This window comes from Neolamprologus multifasciatus, chromosome 6 (assembly GCF_963576455.1).
Source record: "Neolamprologus multifasciatus chromosome 6, fNeoMul1.2, whole genome shotgun sequence".
Classification (NCBI taxonomy): Eukaryota; Metazoa; Chordata; class Actinopteri; order Cichliformes; family Cichlidae; genus Neolamprologus; species Neolamprologus multifasciatus.
Genome location: NC_140444.1, coordinates 37,336,548 through 37,359,665, shown reverse-complemented (window position 1 = coordinate 37,359,665; position 23,118 = coordinate 37,336,548). Strand labels below are relative to the sequence as shown.

The following is a 23,118-nucleotide window of genomic DNA, read 5'->3' as shown; positions in this document are numbered from 1 at the left end:
CCACAGCAGCACCATTGATGGTTAGTGGGGTGTGCAGGGTGTGATGATCTCCTTAGTCTTCTCCACATTCAGGGCATATTGTTGTCACTGCACCACTCAGCCAGATGGTTAACTTCACTCGTGTAGTAGGGCTCATCATTGTTGCTGATGTGACCTACCACAGTTGTGTCATCTGCAAATTTGATGAAGATGTTGGAGCTGTGTGATGGTGTGCTGTCGTGGGTCAGCAGACTGAAGAGAAGGGGATTCAGCACATATCCTTGGGGAGCCCCCGTATTCAGTGTTCTTGTGTTGGAGGTGTTGCAGCCGACCTGTACTGTCTGCGGTCTTCCTGTCAGGAAATCCAGCGGCCAGTTACACAGTGAGTTCCTGATCCCCAGCAGATCCAGTTTGTGAATGAGTTGCAGGGGAATGATCGTGTTGAATGCTGAACTGAAGTCTGTGAACAGCATTCTGACGTATGAGTCTCAAGTGTCCAGATGTGTGAGGGCTGAGTGAAGGGCAGTTGAGAATGCATCATCGGTCAAGTGGTTTGCCCGGTATATGAACTGAAATGGATCCAGTTTGGGGGGAAGAGATGTTTTAAATGGATGCATGACTAACTGTTCAAAGCACTTGAGGGTGAGTGCGACCGGATGGTAGTTCTTAAAGCAGGAGGGAGGAGACTTCCTTGGTACAGGAATGATGGTGGAGGCTTTGAGGCATGTGGGAACGACAGCCTGGCTCAGTGATGTATTAAAGATGTCTGTGAAGACATCTGTGAGTTCTGCAGCACAGTCCCTCTGTGCTCGTCCAGCTTTGCGAAATCCTCCTGGAGTATTGCCTTTTCGCTTCTCTGATGCAGGTTTGCCCTTGCTATTCTTAGGCTCACCTAATCCCCAGCTCTGAAGACTGCATTTCTCTCCCTCAGAAGCCTGTAGACCTCATCTGTGAGCCATGGTTTCTGATTGGCCTGGATAGTGATAGTCCTGGTCTCTGTGAAATCATCGATGCACTCTGAGATATAGGAAATGACAGTTTCTGATTATTCCTGCAGGTCTGTGGTGTTGTCACGTGTGGCGGCCTGTTTAAAGACCTCCCAGTCTGTGGTGGAAAAACAGTCTTCCATTGTCTCTGAGACCGTACATACCTGCTTACAAACTGGTTTGGTGACTTTGACCAGGGGCTTGTATGCTGGAATTAGCATAACAGTTATGCTAATTCCAGGTAGGCAATTCAGTTCAGTTCAGTTTTTTTATATATAGCACCAAATTGAGGCGACTGTGGTTCAGGGGGTTGGGAAGCTCATCTGTAATCGGAAGGTTGCCAGTTCGATCCCCCAGCTCTTGCTGTCCTGGTCATTGTGTTGTTGGACAAGACACTTTACCCTACCCCCTACTGGTGTTGGCCAGAGGGGCCGATGGCGCGCTTCTGTCAGTCTGCCCCAGTTGTACAGCGAGTGTGAGAGTGAATGAATAGTGGAATTGTAAAGCACTTTGGGTGCCTAGAAAAGTGCTGTATAAATGCAATCCATTATCATTATTAAATCACAAAAACAGTGAGCAAGCACTTTGGTGACAGTGGGAAGGAAAAACTCCTCTTTAACAGGAAGAAACCTCCAGCAGAAGCAGGCTCAGGGAGGGGCGGGGCCATCTGCTGTGACCAGTTGGGGTGAGAGAAGGAAGACAGAATAGAAGACCGGCACCAAGGTGGTGGAGGGCTTTGTAATCTCCTCTCTGAGTGGTGAAAACATTGTCCAAAATGGGTTTTTTTCCCCCTGTGTAGGAAATTTAATGTGTTTATGCAGTTCGGGAAGCACAGTCTTTGGGTCTGCATGATTGAAATCACCCGCTAGGACGAGAAAAGCATCTGGGTGGGACATCTGCTGTTCACTGACACGCTGATACAATTCATTTAGTGCCTCACTCCTGTTGTTGTTACTGGAGCAAGGAGGGATACAGACAGCAACAAACAGTATAAATTCCCTCAGTAGGTAGAACAGTCTGCACTTGATGATCATAAGCTCCGGCAGAGTTGAACAGTGTTTGCCATCCACAACAGCGTCACGACACCAGGCATGGTTGATGTTCAGTTTCAGTTTTCAGTTTTATTTGTCATATGCAAGTTAGCACAGGGTCAACATTGCAATGAAATGTGTTTGATGAGCAGCAGTCACTCAGCAGCATGATACAGTAGGAGAAAATATAATAAAATATAATAAAATAAAATAAAATATAAAAAAATAGTAAGGAGCAAAATATTAGAGAGACATGGTAAAAGAGAAAAGATGACTAAATATATATGTATCTATAAATATAAATATATGTACACGAGTGATTAAATAAGAAAATCTTGAAAAGAAATATGACAGGAGGGCAGATGGGATATTGCACAGGAATGAGCAGCAGAAAATTACAGTATTGCACTTTTAAATATAAATATCAATGACAATAAAGTGAAGTGACCAGTGCAGATTAAACAGAGTGAAGCTGCAGGGTAGCTTCTGAGTGCTGTGATGTGTGTGTTTAAGTGTTGTGGTTGAGGTGTCGTACGGCTTGGTGGTAAAAACTGTTTTTAAGTCTTGTAGTCCGAGCAGACAGACTCCTGTAACGTCTGCCAGATGGTAACAAGGAGAACAGCTGATGTGCTGAGTGGCTGTGGTCCTTGATGATGCTGCGTGCTTTACGGAGGCATCGCTGTAGGTAAATGTCCTGAATGGCAGGAAGCCTCGTGCCAGTGATGTGCTCTGCTGCCTTCACCACCCTCTGTAGTGCTTTACGGCTGCTGGCAGAGCAGCTTCCGTACCAAACTGTGATGCAGCTCGTCAGCAAGCTCTCAATTGCACACCTGTAAAAATTTGAGGTGATGTTGGCATTCATGCTAAACTTCCTCAGCCTCCTCAGGAAGTAAAGCCGCTGGCGAGCTTTCCTGATAGCAGTGTCTGTGTGAAGGGTCCAGGAGAAGTCCTCGGTGATGTTGACTCCAAGGAACTTGAAGCTGCTGACCCTTTCGACCTTGACACCGTTGATGTGGATGGGCTGGTGTTCTCTGACTGGTCGTTTCCGGTAGTCCACGATTTTTTGGGAGCGGGAATGATGGTGGATGCTTTGAGGGACGTGGGGACCACTGACTGCCTCAGGGAGAGGTTGAAGATGTTGGTGAACACCTCTGCCAGCTCGTCTGCACACACTCTGAGTAGCCGGCCTGGGATGCCATCTGGTCCTGGAGCTTTGTGAGGATTTACCTTTTTAAAGGTCCATCTCACAGCTTCTGTTCTCAGAGTTAAAGTTGCAGATGAGCTGACGAGCAAAACTAGAGAGATGATAGTGGACTACTGGAAACGACCAGTCAGAGAACACCAGCCCATCCACATCAACGGTGTCAAGGTCAAAAGGGTCAGCAGCTTCAAGTTCCTTGGAGTCAATATCACCAAGGACTTCTGAGGGTAGAGGATCTGCTCTCTGTTGTCTGCATCAAAACGAGCATAGAAGTTGTTGAGCTCGTCTGCGAGAGATGCAGTGGGCTGAACACTGACTGTGTTGACCTTCTTGTAGTCAGTGATGCAGTCAGTCCATCCCACAGTCGCCTGGTGTCAAAGCTGTGGTAGCTGGACTCCACTTTGTCCCTGTAGTCCTTTCTGGCCTTTTTTATGGACTTTCGGAGGTCATACCTGGCTGCTTTATAAGCATCAGCATCCCCGGAGTTAAAGGCAGAGGTCCGCACTTTTAGCTTGGCGCGAACGTCTTTATTTACCCAGGGTTTCTGATTTGGATATATGCGGACAGTGGTTTTTGTGATGATATCATCCATGCACTTTCCAATATATCCAATGACAGAGTCTGTGAGTTCATTGATGTTGCCATCAGCTGCATCCACAAATATCTGCCAGTCAGTTGTCTCAAAGCAGTCCTGCAGGACCTCCTCAGCCTCACTGTCCCATTTGTAGATTACCCTGGAAGCTGGTTTTTCCTGTTTCAGTCTTTGTCTGTATGCAGGCAGCAGCAGTATGGAACAATGACTTACCAAAAGCTGGGCGGGGGAGGGGTTTGTAGCACTCTTTGAATGGAGTGTAACAGTGGTCCAATGTTTGATCACCTCTTGTGGGGAAGGAGATGTGCTGATGTAACCACAGAGTCCCCTTCCCTGAGTCTTACCCCTTTATTGAGAGCACTGTCCCTCAGTCCATGACCAATTCTAGATATCTATATGACGTCCAAACAAGTTTCACAATTTGGACACCTAAACATGACCCAACTTGGATGATAATATGTTGATCAACATTTGAACTTTATATTTTTGGACATCATGTTGACGTCTATGACAATTGCAGGAAATTTGCATGATTAATAAATGTAATTTTTTAAATTTACAAATATTGACATTGATTTTGTCAACATGATACAAAGGAATATGGATTATGTATAAACAAATATAATTTATTATGTGTTAGCCTATTGATTTCTTCACTACACCTGGGTAATTTTTTTGTTATTTTGCATTTTTCTGTTTTTCTTTAACTGGTTTATTTATTTTAGTATATCAACTTATTTGTTTGTAACAAGGTTAAAAATGTCATTTATTAAAATCTGTTGATATATTAAAAATGATGAAATCCATTTTAAAATGTAAAATAATAATGGTTAAAGTATTTTTGAAATTGAAATTCCCTTTGCTCGTTTAAATTTGTGAAGCAATGTGTCCAAGTGCATTTGCATTATATATAGTTAATTTTTAAGGTTGAGAGAAGGTGGGAGAAGTTGTGATGGAAAGTAAGAGAGGGTTGTGGTTTTTCTGCTGGTTGATGATCATTGAAAATGATCTTTAAAATGAGTCAAAGTTTGACTTTGAAAAGACATCCACAACAACCATATTTGGACTATAAATAGCCCGTACACCGTGGCCGTAACGCTGACAACAACATACGTTCAGCAGAGTTTGAAAAAAAAAAAGATGTTGCCTGGTGTTATAAAACAACCCCTTCAGTGGACCAAATTTGGAAAATGATTTATGGAAGATGTCACGCCGACGTCACTTTCCACAGTGGGTGTCACGGCTGGGCAGCAGTCGTGTGGTGGAATGAAAGAGGACCCAAGATGCAGATGGCAGTGGAGATGCAGGTGGAAATTTATTTACAGTAAAAACCCAAGGTGAGGGCAGAACTAAACATAAACCTAAACTGGTGAAACTAACACAAACAGAGGACACAAAGCGAGGAACAGAGAGACACGGAGATATACCAAAATGATGCAGAGAAATGCAGAGAAACACAGACGAGGAGCACAGGCAGACACGCAGTATAAACACACACACCAGGTAATCAGGAAATGGCACACAGGAGGGGACAGAGCTGGAACTAATGGGCATAACGAGACACAAACCTACAAAGTAAAACAGGAAACTCAAAGACTGTTTCACAATACCAACTCGGGGACACGAACAGAACACAGAGGAAGGACACAGGTAGGGATGATAGAAACACTAAACATACAACTCAAACCATAACAACAAATACAAAACAGCAGAAACTGGAAAATAATAACAATAAACTCAAAACACTGGGTCAACGACCCAGGACCATGACAGAGGGATACTTAATACCAATTCTCTCATTCAGAATAATTCACCTTCCTGCAGCCACACAGCTGGATCATGTATGCTGACACAAAATACAGACATTTTTTCTCAACAGATGATTGGAACTGGCATTGGTTATAGCTTATTACACCTGGCCTCTTATACTGTTTTATGCAGCTTATAGAAACTTAGCACTGTCTATATAATATCAGATATAAAGCCCTCTAGCTTTTATTTGGACAGAAGCACTTCTTTTTAAAAAAATTTTGTGTTGCTTTGTTTTAGAAATATTTTATTTTACTTGTTATTGTGAACCACAGAATTTCCACTCCTATTGTAACTACTGTGCTTATTAATGTACCCTGATTTAAAAAACTGTTCTCCAATGTGATTAAATATAAGTGTGCGTTTAGTGTTTATTTGGGATAAAGGCACTGGGACACTTAATGAGTGCAAATATTCTTCCCAGGTCCTGTGAACTCACTGTTTAATTTGTACAATCTTTCTCTTCTTCTCTCTTTCCTAGTTTGTTCCCAGTTCTCTCGGGGTGTCTATGCCATTTTTGGCTTCTATGACAAGAAATCGGTCAACACCATCACATCCTTTTGTGAGACACTTCATGTCTCCTTCATTACACCTTCTTTCCCAGCAGAAGGAATGAATCAGTTTGTTCTCCAAATGAGGCCGGACATCAAGGGGCCACTAGTTTCATTAGTGGAATACTACAAATGGGAAAAGTTTGCCTATCTGTATGACAGTGATCGAGGTAAGGAAATTGTCATCATTTATCGCATAAATATTGCTAGTGCTTAATTTTGAAGATAAGATACTGAAATAATTGTAAATACAGAAAATGTTAAGCGAATGCAGAAACTTGCTACAGTTCTAGAAAGCACAGCAAGGCAGAGAAATATGCTTCATATAAATAGAAAAGAATGAGATAGAGATTTGTTCTACAAATGTTTAAGTTAATGAATTAATAATTATTAATAATGAGACTCTGTGTGTGCAGGTCTTTCAACTCTTCAGGTAATACTGGACACTGCAGCAGAGAAAAAATGGGTCGTCACTGCAATAAATGTAGGAAACCTGAAAGATGAGAGAAAGGATGAAGCCTACCGGTCCCTGTTTCAGGTACTGGTATTCTGCACTTATATTGGAATGCAAGAGAGAGACGGAGAAAATCAAATTCTGGACACAAATTTAAAATTTTGGTCATAACAGCTTTTTCATCAGTTTAGGCTGCTAACCAGCATTTTCAACAGTGTCTTCTGTTGTGTTATTTATTCTTTGGCAAGTACATGCACTGCAGTTGGCCTGATGTGAAAATCCTGACTATGTCATAGTAATTTAGCAAATGACACAGTCCAAAATATTTAAGTTATTTTGGTTAGATTATAACAAACAAGCTTCTCTTTCCTTTCTTTTCTCTCTTCAAATGAGTTGGAGAATTGTTCCAAGTATTCAGTCTTTTTATTTTTTGTTCACAGTTCAGTGGATAAATGTTGAAATAACTCCATATGGTTTTTTCAGTTATTTTATTTAAACCATGTTCACAATTCTCAAAAAAGTGTTTTTACAAAACAAGTCTTTTTTTTTTACCAGCACTCAGTCCAACTATTTGACATGAAAATAAAATAGTCACATTAATCCAGATATATGAAAACATTTTATCAATATCTAAAAAGCAAAATGTCCTGATATAGTGCTGAGCATCTGAGCATTTTATTTCCTAACTACTAACATTCACACTCCAGTGAATGCATCAGAAAGCAACTTGTAGTTAGTATGTCACCAAAGGATATTTGGCACGCAGACTGGAGCAGCCAGGGATCAGAACACCAACCTTCTTATTAGCTGATGGCCTGGGCATCCTTCTGAGCTACAGCCACCTCTTCCCCTTGGTGAAGGACCCTCCATTCATCATATACAACCCTCTTCTGGAATGACGATTTTTCCAGAAAAAAACCATCTTTATTATGTACAATAAATAGTAGTGGAAGCAGTCCAAAAGGAATTCCATGAAGGAAAGGTAACAGAGTCTAGGAGTCCAGGGAACACTTGAAAGTAGGTTAACAGAAGGTAACAGAATTTAAAATGGACTAAACACTCAGAGAAGCCAAACAGCACTGTTGCCTCACAGCAAGAAGGTCCTGAGTTCACTTCCACCATTAGGCTGGGGTTTTTCTGTGTGGAGTTTGCATGTTCTCCCCGTGTCTGCGTAGGTTCTCTCCGGGTACTCCGGCTTCCTCCCACAGTCCAAAGACATGCAGTTAGTGAGGATAGGTTGATTGGAAACTCTAAATTGCCCAAAGGGGAGTTAATGTGAGTGTGAATGGTTGTTGGTCTCTGTGTGTTAGCCCTGCGACAGACTGGTGACCTGTCCAGGGCGTACCCTGCCTCTCACCCTAAGACAGCTGTGATGGGCTCCAGCCCCCACCCACGACCTGAAAAAAGCGGAAGCAGATGGATGGATGTTTTTTTGTCCTGCATCATGACCTGGGGGGCAGAGCTATGGCTTCCAATACCCACTATTAGATGCTTACATGGAGAAATCCTATGAACATAAGCGCGCTCACACACACAGGTGTGCACACAGGTGTACAAACAGGTACTCACAGACACACTATTTTGGTTGGCTGCTGCCTCTAAACATTTCATGCATTATTAGTACTGTATGCTGCCCAGTAACATTCAATGTTTATTATTTACCTGTGGTTTCCCTACTGTGTTATCTTCTTTTTGGTTGTCTTTTTTTTCTCTCAGCAGGTGATCAAGCAGATTTTCAGTGTCTTTTCTCTCACTATCCCTCTTTTCCTCTATTTTTCTTCCCCTCTCCTTCATTTAACTCTCTTCCCAACCTCTCTTTCCTGTCCCCGGTCCTGTCCATTCTGATTGTAATAACTCAAAATGAAAATAAAATAAAATGTATAATAATAATAATAATAATAATAACAAATATGACAATTAAGTGGACCGTATAGCAATAGCTGTAATGGTCTACTTGGGAAAACAAATCTGTTGGGCATTTTTCTTGGTGTTTAGACAATAATTCTGATCGCTGATTGAAAGGACATAAAAAAACCTCAAAAAATAAAAACATGCTTTTATGCACTTATTCTAAAGTTAGCTCAGCACATTCCCACTCCCACCACATACTGACACAGTAGCTAGTGCCTTACAATTTGAAGCCTATGGGTCCTGACCAAGACTTGGTCTGTGATGTCTCGGGAAAAGGGCTTTGTCAGCTGTACGGTGTAGCAGCTGTACAGCATTGTAGAGTATACTTTGCTTTGATGTTATCTATTATTTTTACATATGCTTGTTTTAAATACTAAAATAAGCTTAAGCTTTTAGTTTGTCTTTTCCAGAAAGCTTTTCAGGGTTTTGTAGCTAGTTATAATAAATATCTTTGTCTAACCTATGGTGTCAAGCAGTATGTGGCAGCACTGCACCTCAGGAAGATGCAATTTGATCTTGTACTGTGAGCACACAAATCGTTAAAGACTGTATAATAATGTTGGATGCTTGTTGTCTTATTTTTTTAGGACCTGGAGATCCGTAAGGAACGACGCATCATACTGGACTGCGAACAAGATAAAGTGAAAGACATCATGGAGCAGGTTGATTTTTATCTTGTTACTGCTGCTACCAGTATGAGCAATAAGATACGATAAGATAAGATAAGATAAGATAACTCTTTATTGTCATTTGACAGTCATACATAGTACAGTAGTACAATGAAATTGGAAAACTGTCCTACGTCGGCACTACATATAACACAACACGACATGATATGACACATCACAACGCAACACAAACAACACAACACAGTATAATAACTTAGTAATAAAAAAAGAAGAAGAAGTGTATTTGTAATGCACACTGTTATTATTGCGCATTAATTATTATTGCACCTTGTTATAAATATAAATATTATTATTGTTATTGTTGTTTTATACATTGTTACCTCCCCCTAAAAAAGTCCAGGGAGGTAGCCAATCAGGTCAGCTGTTTGCACTGATCAGGGCTATTGCCCTGTTGTAAAAGCTGTCCTTGAGTCTGTTTGTCCGGGACCTCAGCAGCCTGAACCTCCTGCCGGACGGCAGCAGCTTAAACACCCGGTGTCCTGGGTGTGTACAGTCCCGTAGGATGCTGCGGGCCCTCTTGAGACAGCGAGTGCTGTACAGGTCCTTCAGGGAGGGAAGAGGATGTCCAATGATTTTTTGGGGCATATTGATGACCCTCTGGAGTGCCTTTCTGTGTGCTGTGGTGCAGCTGGAGAACCACACACCGATGCAATATGTCAGCACACTTTCAATGGAGCAGCGGTAGAAGACGGTCAGCAGCTCCATCTTCAGGTCCATTTTTCTGAGGATTCGCAGAAAGTGGAGACGCTGTTGGGCCTTCTTTAAGACTGCAGAGGTGTTAGAGCTCCATTGGAGGTCTGTGTCTATGTGCACACCCAGAAACTTGAAACTGGAGGCCCTTTCCACGCACTCCCCGTTGATGCTGACAGGCTGCAGCTCGGACTTCCTCCTTCTGAAGTCAACTACCAGTTCTTTTGTCTTGGTGGTATTAAGGTCCAGGTTGTTATCTACACACCAATCTGACAGCCTCTGAACTTCAGCTCTGTACGCCGTCTCATCTCCCCCTGAGATGAGCCCCACCACGGTGGTATCATCTGCAAACTTGATGACTGTGTTGTCTGGGTGGGAACTAACACAGTCATGTGTGTACAGAGTGTACAGTAGGGGACTCAGTACACAGCCTTGTGGAGAGCCGGTGTTGAGGCTGAGGGCTGAGGAAAGATGAGGCCCCACTCTAACTCTCTGTACACGGTCTGAGAGGAAGTCTCTGATCCAGCGGCAGGTGGTAGAAGGAAGTCCGATTTCCAGCAGTTTATTATATTTAATATTTGATATTTGATATTTGATATTTGATATTTGATATTTGATATTTAATATTTAATATTTAATATTTTCTCTCCATCAAAAATGAAGCTGATTCTATAGATCCATTCTTTACTGGGTCATTCCTTAAAAAACAGTGAATGTCTCTCATCCAACCAACTCAGAGTCAACTAATAATATTTCTATGTGTGTGTGTCTGTGTAAAAGAAGTAATGAAACTATGCAAAACATACTATTGGAGACTTTTGTTCAGTGAAACCAACAGTATTGTGGTTATCCTGGATGTTTTTTAGTTGTGATACCAGACCAGACATGAACTAGTCATGATGGTGTCTGTGTCATTTTAATTTTCTTAAATAACAATTAAATGAAACTACTATACTTGTTTTGAAATCTTTCAAATTCTATTCTGGCAGAGTTAATTTCCTCTTCGGTAAGTACTGTTGGCCTGTTTCCATCATCAGATGGCAAACAATGGAAATGATGTGTGCTTAGTATCCAGTATTAGTCTTTTCTACATGGTTAGCAAAATGATATCGTGTAGAACTTTCACTGTTCACATGCAGATGGCTGCTACATAATTATTAGTGTTAACTTACACTGTAATGATGATAATCTAGAAAATAGTTGGATTTTCTTTTTCAGCTTGGTTTGATTGGCTGGATGAAAACTGTGATCAAAACTAAAATTAGACCCCTTTCTGCTAACTGCTTTATGGTACCAGCTCATGATAATCATTTGGAAAACCCTATTTTCCAACAATTATGTCACAATTATCAGAACTGGGCATGTTGCTCATGACATCTGCAAATGCTGCAAGTTAAATCTGCAAAGCACAAGCTGTTAAATAGTGAACATTTTGAAAATATGACAAATGCATACAAAACAGTCAGTTAATTCTGGGGGAGTGGACTTGTTTTGACTGATTTTAAATATTTGTACGAACCCTATATGTTGCATCTCTGTCACAGAAGACAAAAAAAAATACAAAGAAAAGTAGCTAAATAGTAGCTACTATACGGATAGCATGGTGGTACAGTTGTTAGCACTGTTACTCTGTAGGGTTACAATAGAAATCAATACTCTGATATGAATCAAAATAGCTATTGGATACACATTAGCAGTAGTATTGATACCAGACGTGCTATCTGAGTCTGAAAGCTTTTTACAAACCAGAAAAGTTTATTAGGGTCATGAAGACTTTTGAAAGGTCACTAAAGCTCATGTTTCTAAAAAAAATGTATTAAACAGTTATCATAAACATTAACTTGGCTACTGCACACAACTGTTAAACTTTTAGCAGTTATTCCAGAGCCACATTACCCGTTTGTTAAGTTAGCATTAAAGTAGCGGCTATTTCCAATAATAAAATAATAATCTTAATGTGGGAGCTAGGCAGCAAGTATTATTAGTTCTGCAAAGTGTTGTAATCTGTAATGTTAATAGACAGTGATCATTCAACAATATAACATAATTATTTCTGCAACATGTTCCTCTTACAGTCCCAGATAGGTGGAGAGAAAAGTCTACTATCAACTAGACAGAAACAGTGGTGGTATATCTTACCAACTCTATTTGATCAGTGATGAAAAATTATGTGTCGAATCACCAGAAGCAAAGTGAGACTTCAGATAAACTTTTTTTTCCCCAAAAGTTGATTCTGTTCATCTGGACGCAGCGTTTTGTGGGAGAAACGTTTCGTCACTCATCCAAGTGACTTCTTCAGTCTCAGCTGACTACAGGTTTCCCCAATCTTATAAACAGTACATTTGCATAATGACTGAAACCAGCCCACTGAAGGAACAATGGGCTGGGAGGTCAGTTCCTTAATCATAATTATGCAAATTCTCATGACCATTGATCAACAACCACTGACCAAAACCCAATGATCAAAGACCACTGATCAATGGCCATGAGTACCATTCACAGAGTTGGGGAATGGCTGCAATCACAGCATTGTAAGATGGCGAAAGATGTACCCTTAGGCCCCCTCCTCGATTCAGAGATGGTCTTTCCCTTTTCACGTAAATGTCCTCCTTGACTCCGCGCTCAAACCAGCGTTCCTCCCTGTACAAGATGTGTACATCCTCATACTTGAAAGAGTGTCCACTAGCCTGTAGGCGTAAATAGACTGCAGAGTCCTGGCCTGACGAGGTAGCTCTTCTGTGTTGTGCCATCCGCTTCGCCAGAGGTTGTTTGGTTTCCCCGATGTATAAATCCTGGCAATCCTCCTGGCACTTAACAGTTAACTTAACTATGTTACTCCGTTTGTGTCGGGGGACCTGATCCTTGGGGTGGACCAATTTTTGGTGCAGCGTGTTTTGGGGTTTAAAAGCCACAGAGACCCGGTGTTTAGAAAAAATGCGTCTCAACTGTTCCGATACTCCTGACACATACAGGATCACTACAGGTTTTCACTTGGGCAGCGGTTGTCCTTCTCTCCTGGATCGGCTGGAGCTTTCTTTAGGTGCCTTTCCAGCTTTGACAAAAGTCCAGCTGGGATAACCACATTTACTCAGGGCCTTCTTGATGTGATGTTCTTCTGCTTCCCTGCCCGCTGTGTCTGTGGAGATGGTGTTTGCTCTGTGTTGTAGCGTCCTGATGACACCCAGTTTGTGCTCCAGTGGATGATGAGAGTCAAACCTTAGATACTGATCCGTATGTGTAGGTTTATGGTACACATCAGCTTTTAGATGTCCCCCATTACTGATGGAAATCTCGCAGTCTATGAAGGCTAACCTGCTACTTTTCATATCCTCCCTGGTGAATTTGATGTGTCGGTCCATCGAGTTAACCCTTTAAAACCAGTGGGAGCGGGCACGCTCTGTTTTGTGTAACTATTTTTAAATCCCGGTAGCTCTGCAACCACGTAAGCTAGAGCAATTTTTTTTTTTTTGCTCTAAACCGGAGGAGTTTTTATGCAAACTCCTCTGGTTTGCATATGAAACCGGAGGAGTTGTACTTACATCTTATGCCATCAGCTTGTCCTAGGTCACAGTTTCCTTCCATATATAGCTTTGCAAAAACTGCATAAAAAACTGCATAAAAAGCGCTTGCAGCAACAAAAACATAATTTTCCAGAAACACGCTTTGCCGATGCGATCAGCTGTTCATAACACTTCCTACGTTGGAATAGACGTCAGCACGAACTATCGCATGTCCGCCATTACCTGCCCGAAACCGGAAGTGACGTCATTTTCACGGAAATGTAGTTTTTTTTTACCATATAGCCTCACGAGCCTGTACTGGTGTTTTTAAAAGTTATGTTTGACTTTATGACTTTCTGTGTCGTTTCTGAGATGCTTAGGACTCATATTGCACTGCTGGAAATAGTTTATTTTGATGCATATGCTGCTTTTTTGCAAATTTGCATTATAATATTTATTTTAGTTTTTCCTGCAGTATATAAAAATTGGTGTATTTCAAAAATAAAACTATGAAGACACTCAAAATAAATTTCCTGTGGTAGGAAACTTTTTTGTATTTACAGTTCTGAGGGATAAGCCTCTTAAATTTCTCTAACTAGAAATATATGTTAAAAAAGCAAAAACGATTTTCAACTTTTTTGTAGTTTATTGCACTTTTGTAATTACTATGCACTTAATGCAGACATATTATTAAAATCTGGGCTATAATGGTTGTATTGATTTATAGCCAATGTTGGGAAGGTTACTTTTAAAATGTATTCCATTACAGATTACAGAATACATGCCCCAAAATGTATTCTGTAACGTATTCCGTTACATTACTCAATGAGAGTAACGTATTCTGAATACTTTGAATTACTTAATATATTATCATGCTGTTTACAACTACGTGAATGTACTATTGCTGTGATTGATTACTGTTACTGAAGGTCCGCGGCTCCGAACCGTAGTAAAGGGACCTCCGGCTAATACGTCGGGTTCGTGTCGGGCTCGTAGCCGAAAACTAGCTTTACTTTGTTGTCTGGGTCACTTTGCTTGCGAGAGACAGAGAGAGGCGTTGAAAGGCTGCTCCAACAGAACTTATTGTTTTTGGAGGAAAACACGAACACGGTGTACAGTCGAGTCTTAATAGCTTACTTACAGCTGGGCTCGTCAGGCTCTCTTCTTGGCTGCAGTGGTTATTATTATATTAACATGCTTCCAGCTCCCGTTTTTGCTCGATGACAGCTCGTACTTTTTCTCCCTCCCTCGCTCACAGACACATAACGTGTCTGCAGCACAGACTACACTGCCTATGATGCTACATTCTTTAGAGCTATACCTGTAGCATTCTGCCTATTAGCTTAGCACAACAACAACAGGCGCTCTCTCACCCAGGAAACACGCAGAGAGAGAGCGTCACCCTGTAACCATGGCAACCGTAACGCTGCCACCTGGAACAACAGAACAGCTGTCAAACAAAACCCAAACAGTCCTGACCCGCCACAATATGAAACAGGGAAGTACCGCCGTGTAATCCATTTATTTCAACAAAGTAACTGTATTCTAAATACCACCTTTTTAAACGGTAACTGTAACGGAATACAGTTACTCATATTTTGTATTTTAAATACGTAACGGCGGTACATGTATTCCGTTACTCCCCAACACTGTGTATAGCAACTTGAAATGTTCCCAAAAATGGCACTACAGCATGTAAAAATATAATATAAGCTCTGGCGGACTTGGTTCTATGGTAGGTCTTAAAGGGTTAATGTGATCCGTGAATTGTGGTACGTCCTGAGATTTGATCTTCACCCAGGTGTCATCCACATATCTGAACCAATGGCTTGGTGGTGTTCCAGGGTAGGATAGCAAAGCCCTCTTTTCCACTTCTTCCATGTACAAATTGGCCACGATGGGTGAAACTGGGGAGCCCACGGCACACCCATGTTTCTGCCTGTAGAACTGACCCTTGTATGTGAAGTAGGTGGAATGAAGACACAGTTCCAAAAGCAAACACACTTGGTCGATGCTGACAGTGGTCCTGTTGCTGAGGTTGGTGTCATCCTGTAATCTCTTACGAACTATCTCCAACGCTTCCGTGACTGGGATGCAAGTGAAGAGAGATGTAACGTCGTACGAGTTTTAGTACCATAGTTTCATCTGCCTCCATAATGACATCTCTCACCTTCTCAACAAAATCCAGGGTGTTCTAGTTGTGGTTTTCAGAGCTGCCCACCAGCGGGTTGAGGATCGAAGCCAGAAACTTAAAGATGTTATAGGTGACAGAGTTGATCATGCAGACAATCGGTCTTAAAGGTGCACCCTGTTTATGTATTTTCGGTAAACCATACAGACTTGGTGTAGACTCCCCTGGGTATAGCCTGTGGTATGAGGTCCGGTCGATAGCCTTGTCTTGTTCTAACTGCTTCAGACAGTCTATCACCCTCTTCCTGTAGCCACTTCCTGGGTCTCGTTTCAGGGGCTCATAAGTATTTTCATCACTGAGTAGTGACAAAATCTTCTCATGATAGTCTTTCTGGTTTAGCAATACTGTGCACCTACCCTTGTCTGCCGGAAGGATGATAATGTTGTTGTCATCACTAAGTGATGTGAATGCCTTCCTCTCTTTTTAAAAATTTTTTTTTTTTTAAATCTGCTGAACCATCTCCAATTTTAAATCTGCAGCAATGCTTGAACATGAAATGTAATTTGGCAGCTACACTAAAGAAAGTATTGGGTAATTAAAAGATTTAAAAAATTAAGTATTCCTTTAAAATCCATTATTTGAACACACATTAATTAAAAAAAACAACTTCTCATTGCAAAATGCAACTTGTGGCAATTTCTGAATTGTTGATAGTTATATCTCACAATAATGCAAAATAAAACATGAAGATTACGAAAATTATGAAAATTCTATTTTCATTCTACTTTGTACCAGAAAAATAAAATTATCAGCAGTTTAATCTGAAAAGAAACAAATTCTGGAGTATCCACATTTACTTGCATAATAACTGAGAAACAAATTGTTAAATATGAGCATTTGTTTCATCTTCAATACTTTCCCGACCTACTCCCCCACAGCTGTCTTATAATTCAGGTTAGGTTTAAAACTCATACATGTTTGTGGCTAAGAATTTCATGTTAAAAATATTTTATTTTTGCATTTTGGGGAAATATTCACCTGGTAAAATGTAATGTAAAATGTAATGAAGACAAAACCAATTTTTTAAATAGATATATTTCTAAATGTGCTATTGACATGACATGACCAGATGTCTGTAACACTCTAATCCATACATGCAAAGAAATCAGATCATATATGTCCATAAATTATGTGTAATAATATGAAATGACACAGAAAGTCATGACACCAGCTGAAATCACCAGCTAATGGCACTGGTTACAGAAAAATTTCTAAACAACTAAAGCCCCCAGTGAGCACTTTTGGAGAGTTGTCTAAGAGGCAAGGACCAGTTGAAGAGAGCTACAGAAAGACTTGAAATCAGCAGGTACAATTATTTAAAAGAAAACAATAAGTAGTGCACTCAACCACCATGGCCAGTATGCACACTCACCATTCAAGTATTCATTGCTGAAGAAAAAACATGTTGAAGTATGCTTAAAGGTTCTGAAGAACATTTAGGCAAGCCTGAAGAACCCAGAGAAGAACCCAATCATATGACCCTCTACAAGTAAGCACTTTGGCAACAGTGGGAAAGAAAAACTCCTTTTTAACAGGAAGAAACCTCCAGCAGAAGCAGGCTCAGGGAGGGGTGGACATCTGTCCTGACCGATTAGGTGAGAGAAGGAAGACAGGATAAAAGACACGCTGTGGAAGAGAGCCAGAGATTAATAACAAGTATGATTCCATGCAGAGAGATCTATTGACATATAGTAAGGGAGAAAGGTGACTGGAGAAGAAATACTCAGTACATCATGGGAATCCCCCAGCAGCCTACACCTATTGCAGTATAACTAAGGGAGGATTTAGGGTCACCTGATTAAGCCCTAACTATATGCCTTATCACCCAAAAAACCTACCAACAGTGAAGTTTGGTGTTGGAGCTATTTTTTTAGTATACAGCACTGACATGCTTCAGGTAAGGCAGGATAATTGGAAAAATCTGTTGCTATGTAAGAGGGTGATGAAGATGAAACGAGATGGATGGATATCCAGCATCCAGATTGACAGCAAAATAACTACTAGCTCAGTGTTCCAAAATTTGGAAGAAGAAACTGCTCTCACGGCTAGAGATTGACGAGGTACAACACAAATGCTACTGCAAGTGGGAGCAAGAGCGACAGGTCAAGGGGGAGGTATCATCACCCCCACCCGTGACTAGGTACCAAGCTCCAAGTGTGATGGAAGAAGGATCACTGAGTGCGAAAGAAGGATCACTGAGTGAACTCAGGTCAGTTCCTGAGTTCACTCAGGAACTGACCTGAGTGATAGGATCTTGGCAAAGGTTGAAACATGGATCCTCTGTAGCTGGTTATCAAGATCACATAAAGTACCCTCAGAAGATAGACTAGATGTCTGAATGCAGGACTACAGACAATACCTACTGCAACCATTACAAAGACTAACCAGCTGCTCTACACTATGGCAGCAGTGATTGGTGAGATGCTTGGCTACAAGTTGAACAACCACAAGGAGTGGTACCCTCCATGGAGAAGGAGAGTAGAGGCCAAAATAAAGCTAGCACGGAGTGAGGTTAGCCAACTGCCGGAGCTGCAGGAAGGTGCAATGAAGGAAGGTGGCTAAGAAGTACAGCAAGCTTTCCATATCGGAGGCTTTGGAAACTGCCAATCAAAGACTCACAGCCTTAGTCAGCTGCATGAAAAGGTATAGAGATAGAAGGCAGGAGAATAAACCAGCTGTTCTCCACAGAACCATCCAAGGCTGGAGATGGAGCAATACTGAAAGAGCATATGGGAGAAAGACACAACCCATAACAGCAATGCTCAGTGGCTAGTAGATCTAAGAGCAGACCACAACAACCTCCCTGAACAGAGTCCAGTAACTGTCACAGTGACAGATATCCAAAAAAGGGTCTCCAGTATGAAGAGTTGGACAGCAGGCCTACTGGCTAAAGAAGCTGACTCCACTCCATGAGCATCTGGCAGTGCAAATGAACCAGCTGCTAGTCGATGAGAGACACCCAGAATGGCTAACTAAAGGCAAGACAGTCCTGATCCCCAGGGACCCCCAAAAGTGACCAGTCCCATCCAACTACTGGCCAATAACCTGCCTTGGTACCACATGCAAGCTCGTGTCAGCAGTGTTGGGAAGGTTACTTCTAAAATGTATTCCATTACAGATTACAGAATATATGCCCCAAAATGAATTTTGTAACGTATTCCTTTACATTACTCAATGAGAGTAACATATCCTGAATACTTTGGATTACTTATATAATCCAAAGTATTCAGATATATTATCATGCTTTTTACAACTACATGAATGTACTATTGCTGTGATTTATTACTGTTACTGAAGGTTCGCGGCTCTGAACTGTAGTAAAGGGACCTCTGGCTAATACGGCGGGTTCTGTGTCGGGCTCGTAGCCGAAAACTAGCTTTACTTTGTTGTCTGGGTCAAATTTGTTAGCCAGAGACAGAGAGAGGCGTTGAAAGGCTGCTCCAACTGAACTTATTGTTTCGGTGGAAAACACGAACACGGTGTACAGTCGAGTCTTAATAGCGTACTTACAACTGGGCTTGTCAGGCTCTCTTCTTGGCTGCAGTGGTTATTATTATATTTACTTGATTCCATCTCCTGTTTTTGCTCGATGACAACTCGTACTTTTCCTTTTTCTTCCTCCCTCGCTCACAGACACATAACGGGTATGGCAGTCCATTCTCCCTGCAGCACGGACTACACTGCCTATGATGCTACATTCTTTAGAGCTATACCTGTAGCATTCTGCCTATTAGCTTAGCACAACAACAACAACAACAAAAAGGCCTCTCTCACCGAGGAAACACGCAGAGAGAGCGTCACCCTGTAACCATGGCAACCGTAACGCTGCCGACCTGGAACAACAGAACGTAGCTGTCAAACAAAACCCAAACAGTCCTGACCCGCCACAATATGAAACAGGAAAGTACCGCCGTGTAATCCATTTATTTCAACAAAGGAACTGTATTCTGAATACCACCTTTTTAAATGGTAACTGTAACGGAATACAGTTACTCATATTTTGTATTTTAAATACGTAACGGCGGCACATGTATTCCGTTACTCCCCAACACTGACTATTACTGAAGGCTATTTGCCATACCAATATCAACTAGATGCTTAAATCTTAATATAAATGAGTAACAGTAGGGTGAACATTAGGTAAGGCTGCACTTTTTGCAGCGATCTCATATAGAAAACTATTCAGGCGTATGTAAAACAGGTCCGTGGCTCCAAACCGTAGTAAAGGGACCTCTGGCTAATAACGTTGGGTTCTGTGTCAGGCTCGTAGCTGAAAACTAGCTTTACTTTGTTTTCTGGGTTAACTTTGCTAGCGAGAGACAGAGAGAGGCGTTGAAAGGCTGCTCCAACGGAACTTATTGTTTTTGGAGGAAAAAACAAACACAGAGTCTTAATAGCTTACATTCTATGCCTGGCTATGCCTGTAACACTCTGCCTATTGCCTTCATATTAATTAATTTTTTGAACAATAATTCTTCATAATGCGGGCCGCAAGTAGTTTGTGTGTGTGAGCACCCGTGTGTACACCTGTGAGCATGAACGCGCTTGTTTTTAAAAGGTTCCTTCATGTAATGATCTGCTAGAGCAGACCTTCCCAAAGTGTGGGGCCCGCCCCCTAGGGGGGGCGCAGAGCCATGGCAGGGGGGGCGCGGGATGAAAAGGGGGGGGAACAAAACGCTTGGACACTGCTAGCACGGGCACCTACAGAAACGCAAAGCAGGAGATGAAGCATCGCTGAATATGTTTCCAAACCAACTTCATTCTAAGCCAAAGACTAGAAAATATGGTGAAGCAAATCTTCCCTTTGGTTTCACCTGCACAAGTGCCGAGGTAGGTCTCCCTGCAGGATTGGTTTAAATCACGGACAAACAGCATCCCACATTCGTGATTTTTAGTTCACAAACACTTCTTGTAATGACTAACTACTCCTGACATTTTGAAGATATACATACTATACTTTATACAGTAAAGTTACAGCAGGATATAAATAATATCAGGCTGATCCTGCCACGATTTGTTCCCCCGGTTCAAATCCCGGACACACAGTATCCCACAGCTGTTTATGTTTTTAAACCTATTTTGCACAGAGAGGCGTTTTTTGAAAAATGTATTGATAGCAATGTTGAATATTATTACACAGGAAAAAAACAACTACATGTAAAATAATCACACCGTGACACCTCTGCCTTTCTAAATAGAGGGACAGTAACTGCGTGTTTATGTAAGCGTGTAAAACCTGCAGATAGTCAGATTAACAGTATTTTGTCTCTATCTGCCATTCTGCAATTCATGTCATGTAAGCAATAACGTGGCGCACAGCATGACGTGAAAAAAGGCACATGCCTTTGACGTTGCGTGACGAACTCTGTATTCCTCGTCCACACGTAAACGCAAAAAAGGAGTTTTAAAAAATCTCAGTTTTCAGTGATTCCAAACGCCGTTTACGTGTGGACGAAACAGCTGCGTTTTCAAAAATACCCGTGTAGGTGCGGACGTAGCGTAAAAGAGTTAATAGTTTATTTTCTTACTACCTGTAATTTATTGCAGATTACTTGTATTTGCTTAATTGTTTACTAAATGTTTGAGGTGTGAAATAAACCGCAATGGAGCAAAATATGGGTGTGTGTGGTTGGAGGATGTGTGCGTGCGTGTGGGGGGGGCACGAACATTTCTTTTGTAAAACAAGGGGGGCCCAGCAAAAAAAGTTTGGGAACCACTGTGCTAGAGAGTGTGGGGGAGCCACAGCCCCGTCCTCCAGGGCATGAAGCAGGTATGGAGGAGATCAAAACTCCAGACATCCAAAGGCCCCCAGAACACAAGAGACCAAGGAAGACCAACAGAGGGGCAGCCGCGCCACTGTCCCAGAAAGAGCTGAGGAGAGTCCCAGATGAGGGGTCACTCAGCAGCCGTGGAGCAGAAGGTTGCAGTGACGTGCCCTTCAGCTCCGCCGGCAGCCAGCTGAGCCCCTGGCCAAGAGGCTGAGGGCACCCCACCCCCGAAGTGGCCCGAGCGAGCCCCAGGCTCCAGGCCCCGATAAGCAGCCACCAAGGAGTGAGCCGGTGTGTACCTGGACGCCCATCCCCAGACACAAAGAACCACCAACGCACTGATGTCTGAGGGCGTCTGCCACTGGTAGGGGAAGTGGTGGGGGAGATAGGCCTCCATACCTTGGAGGACCTGGGATGTCCCCAGAGAGGTGGCGTCTGATACCCGACCTGACATATGGACACAGACAAACAGGCACACACAGATACAAACATCCATTCCCACCCTCATGCTCTCATATGCAATTACTCATGGAGCATGAAATTCTAACACTGTGACAACCCTACTATGGAGTTTGCATGTTTTTCCTGTGCCTATATAGGTTTCCTCCAGGTACTCTGATTTCCTATTACAGTCCCAAAGACATGCATGTTAGGTTACTTAGTGATTCTGAATTAACCATGAATGTGAGGATAATGAAGTGCTTTGAGGTATTACAATAAAGTGCTCCTTGAAAGCACAGGGAAAATGTGATGTTCTATGACTGGTTAGTAAGAGTAGAAAAGTGTTATATAAAATAAAATTACATACCATGTATCTCCAAAAATTATGATTTTTTTTCCAGTGAATTGAAGCATCTAGTGTTTCTTTCTGGGTTAGGATAATTAACCTGTTAACCATTTAAAATTGTTGTTTATTGCTGACATAACCTCTTCCTCTTATTCACCAGGTGATCACTATAGGCAGGCACGTGAAAGGATATCACTATATCATCGCAAACTTGGTGAGTCATTTTCCAGTCTTTAAATGAGGCTGACCAAGTATATTTATGTATGTACTGCAGGCCATTTATGACTGTTTAACAATAACTGCGGTTTACATAACTCAGTTTAGATTAGGATCTAATAACAGGTTTACACTTAGTAACTGGGATCCTAAAGCAGGCAGTCACATTTAGACATGCTGTGAGAAGACTACCTTTTGCTTGCACTACTGCAATTTATATAATAGAGCAGTAGTTGCTGAGTAGATACTAGTCATAACTCATTCCATATCTTGTTTCTCTATTGGCATGCGGACTAGATTGCTTTTGTGACTATTCTCAGTGTCATTCAACAGTATTTTTAGATGTTGCTGATTCTGGCCTTATGTTTAACACCTTTGCTCTAAATAAATCTCTGAAAAATAGCTGGAGGCACATCATTTGCTCTGCATGATTAAGGCTCCATGAGATCTCAGCAGAGAAGAAAATAGTGTTTGAATATTAGTATTAAATAAACTTTTTGTAAATTTCAGTAATTGTATATTTTGTTGATCTTGTTCCAGGGTTTTGTGGATGGTGACCTCTCTAAAATCCAGTATGGAGGTGCAAATGTGTCTGGCTTTCAGATTGTAGATTTTGATGATCCTGTGGTGGCAAAGTTTGATCAGCGATGGGAGGCTTTGGAAGAAAAGGAGTATCCTGGAGCTGATATAAGGATTAGAGTAAGATTTTACATCCAACAATCTTTTTTTTTTTGTTTGATTTAATGGAGTTTTAGTTATTTCA

General features: G+C 41.6%; 1 protein-coding gene across 7 annotated transcripts in view; it reads left to right on the top strand.

Annotated features, from left to right (window-relative positions):
- The window catches only part of LOC146517620 (glutamate receptor 2-like), a 97,928-nt gene that overhangs the window by 10,859 nt on the left and 63,951 nt on the right, over positions 1 to 23,118 (top strand). For all 7 annotated transcript variants that reach the window (XR_014874717.1, XR_014874716.1, XM_085164008.1 and 4 more), the window contains exons 3-7: positions 6,080 to 6,319; positions 6,566 to 6,687; positions 9,102 to 9,176; positions 22,300 to 22,353; positions 22,896 to 23,054. Coding sequence is in view for 5 of the 7 variants with exons in the window: in XM_085164008.1 (XP_085020134.1) it covers positions 6,080 to 6,319; positions 6,566 to 6,687; positions 9,102 to 9,176; positions 22,300 to 22,353; positions 22,896 to 23,054 (650 nt within the window). In the remaining 2 variants the exon portion in view is untranslated. The remainder of the gene's footprint in view (positions 1 to 6,079; positions 6,320 to 6,565; positions 6,688 to 9,101; positions 9,177 to 22,299; positions 22,354 to 22,895; positions 23,055 to 23,118) is intronic.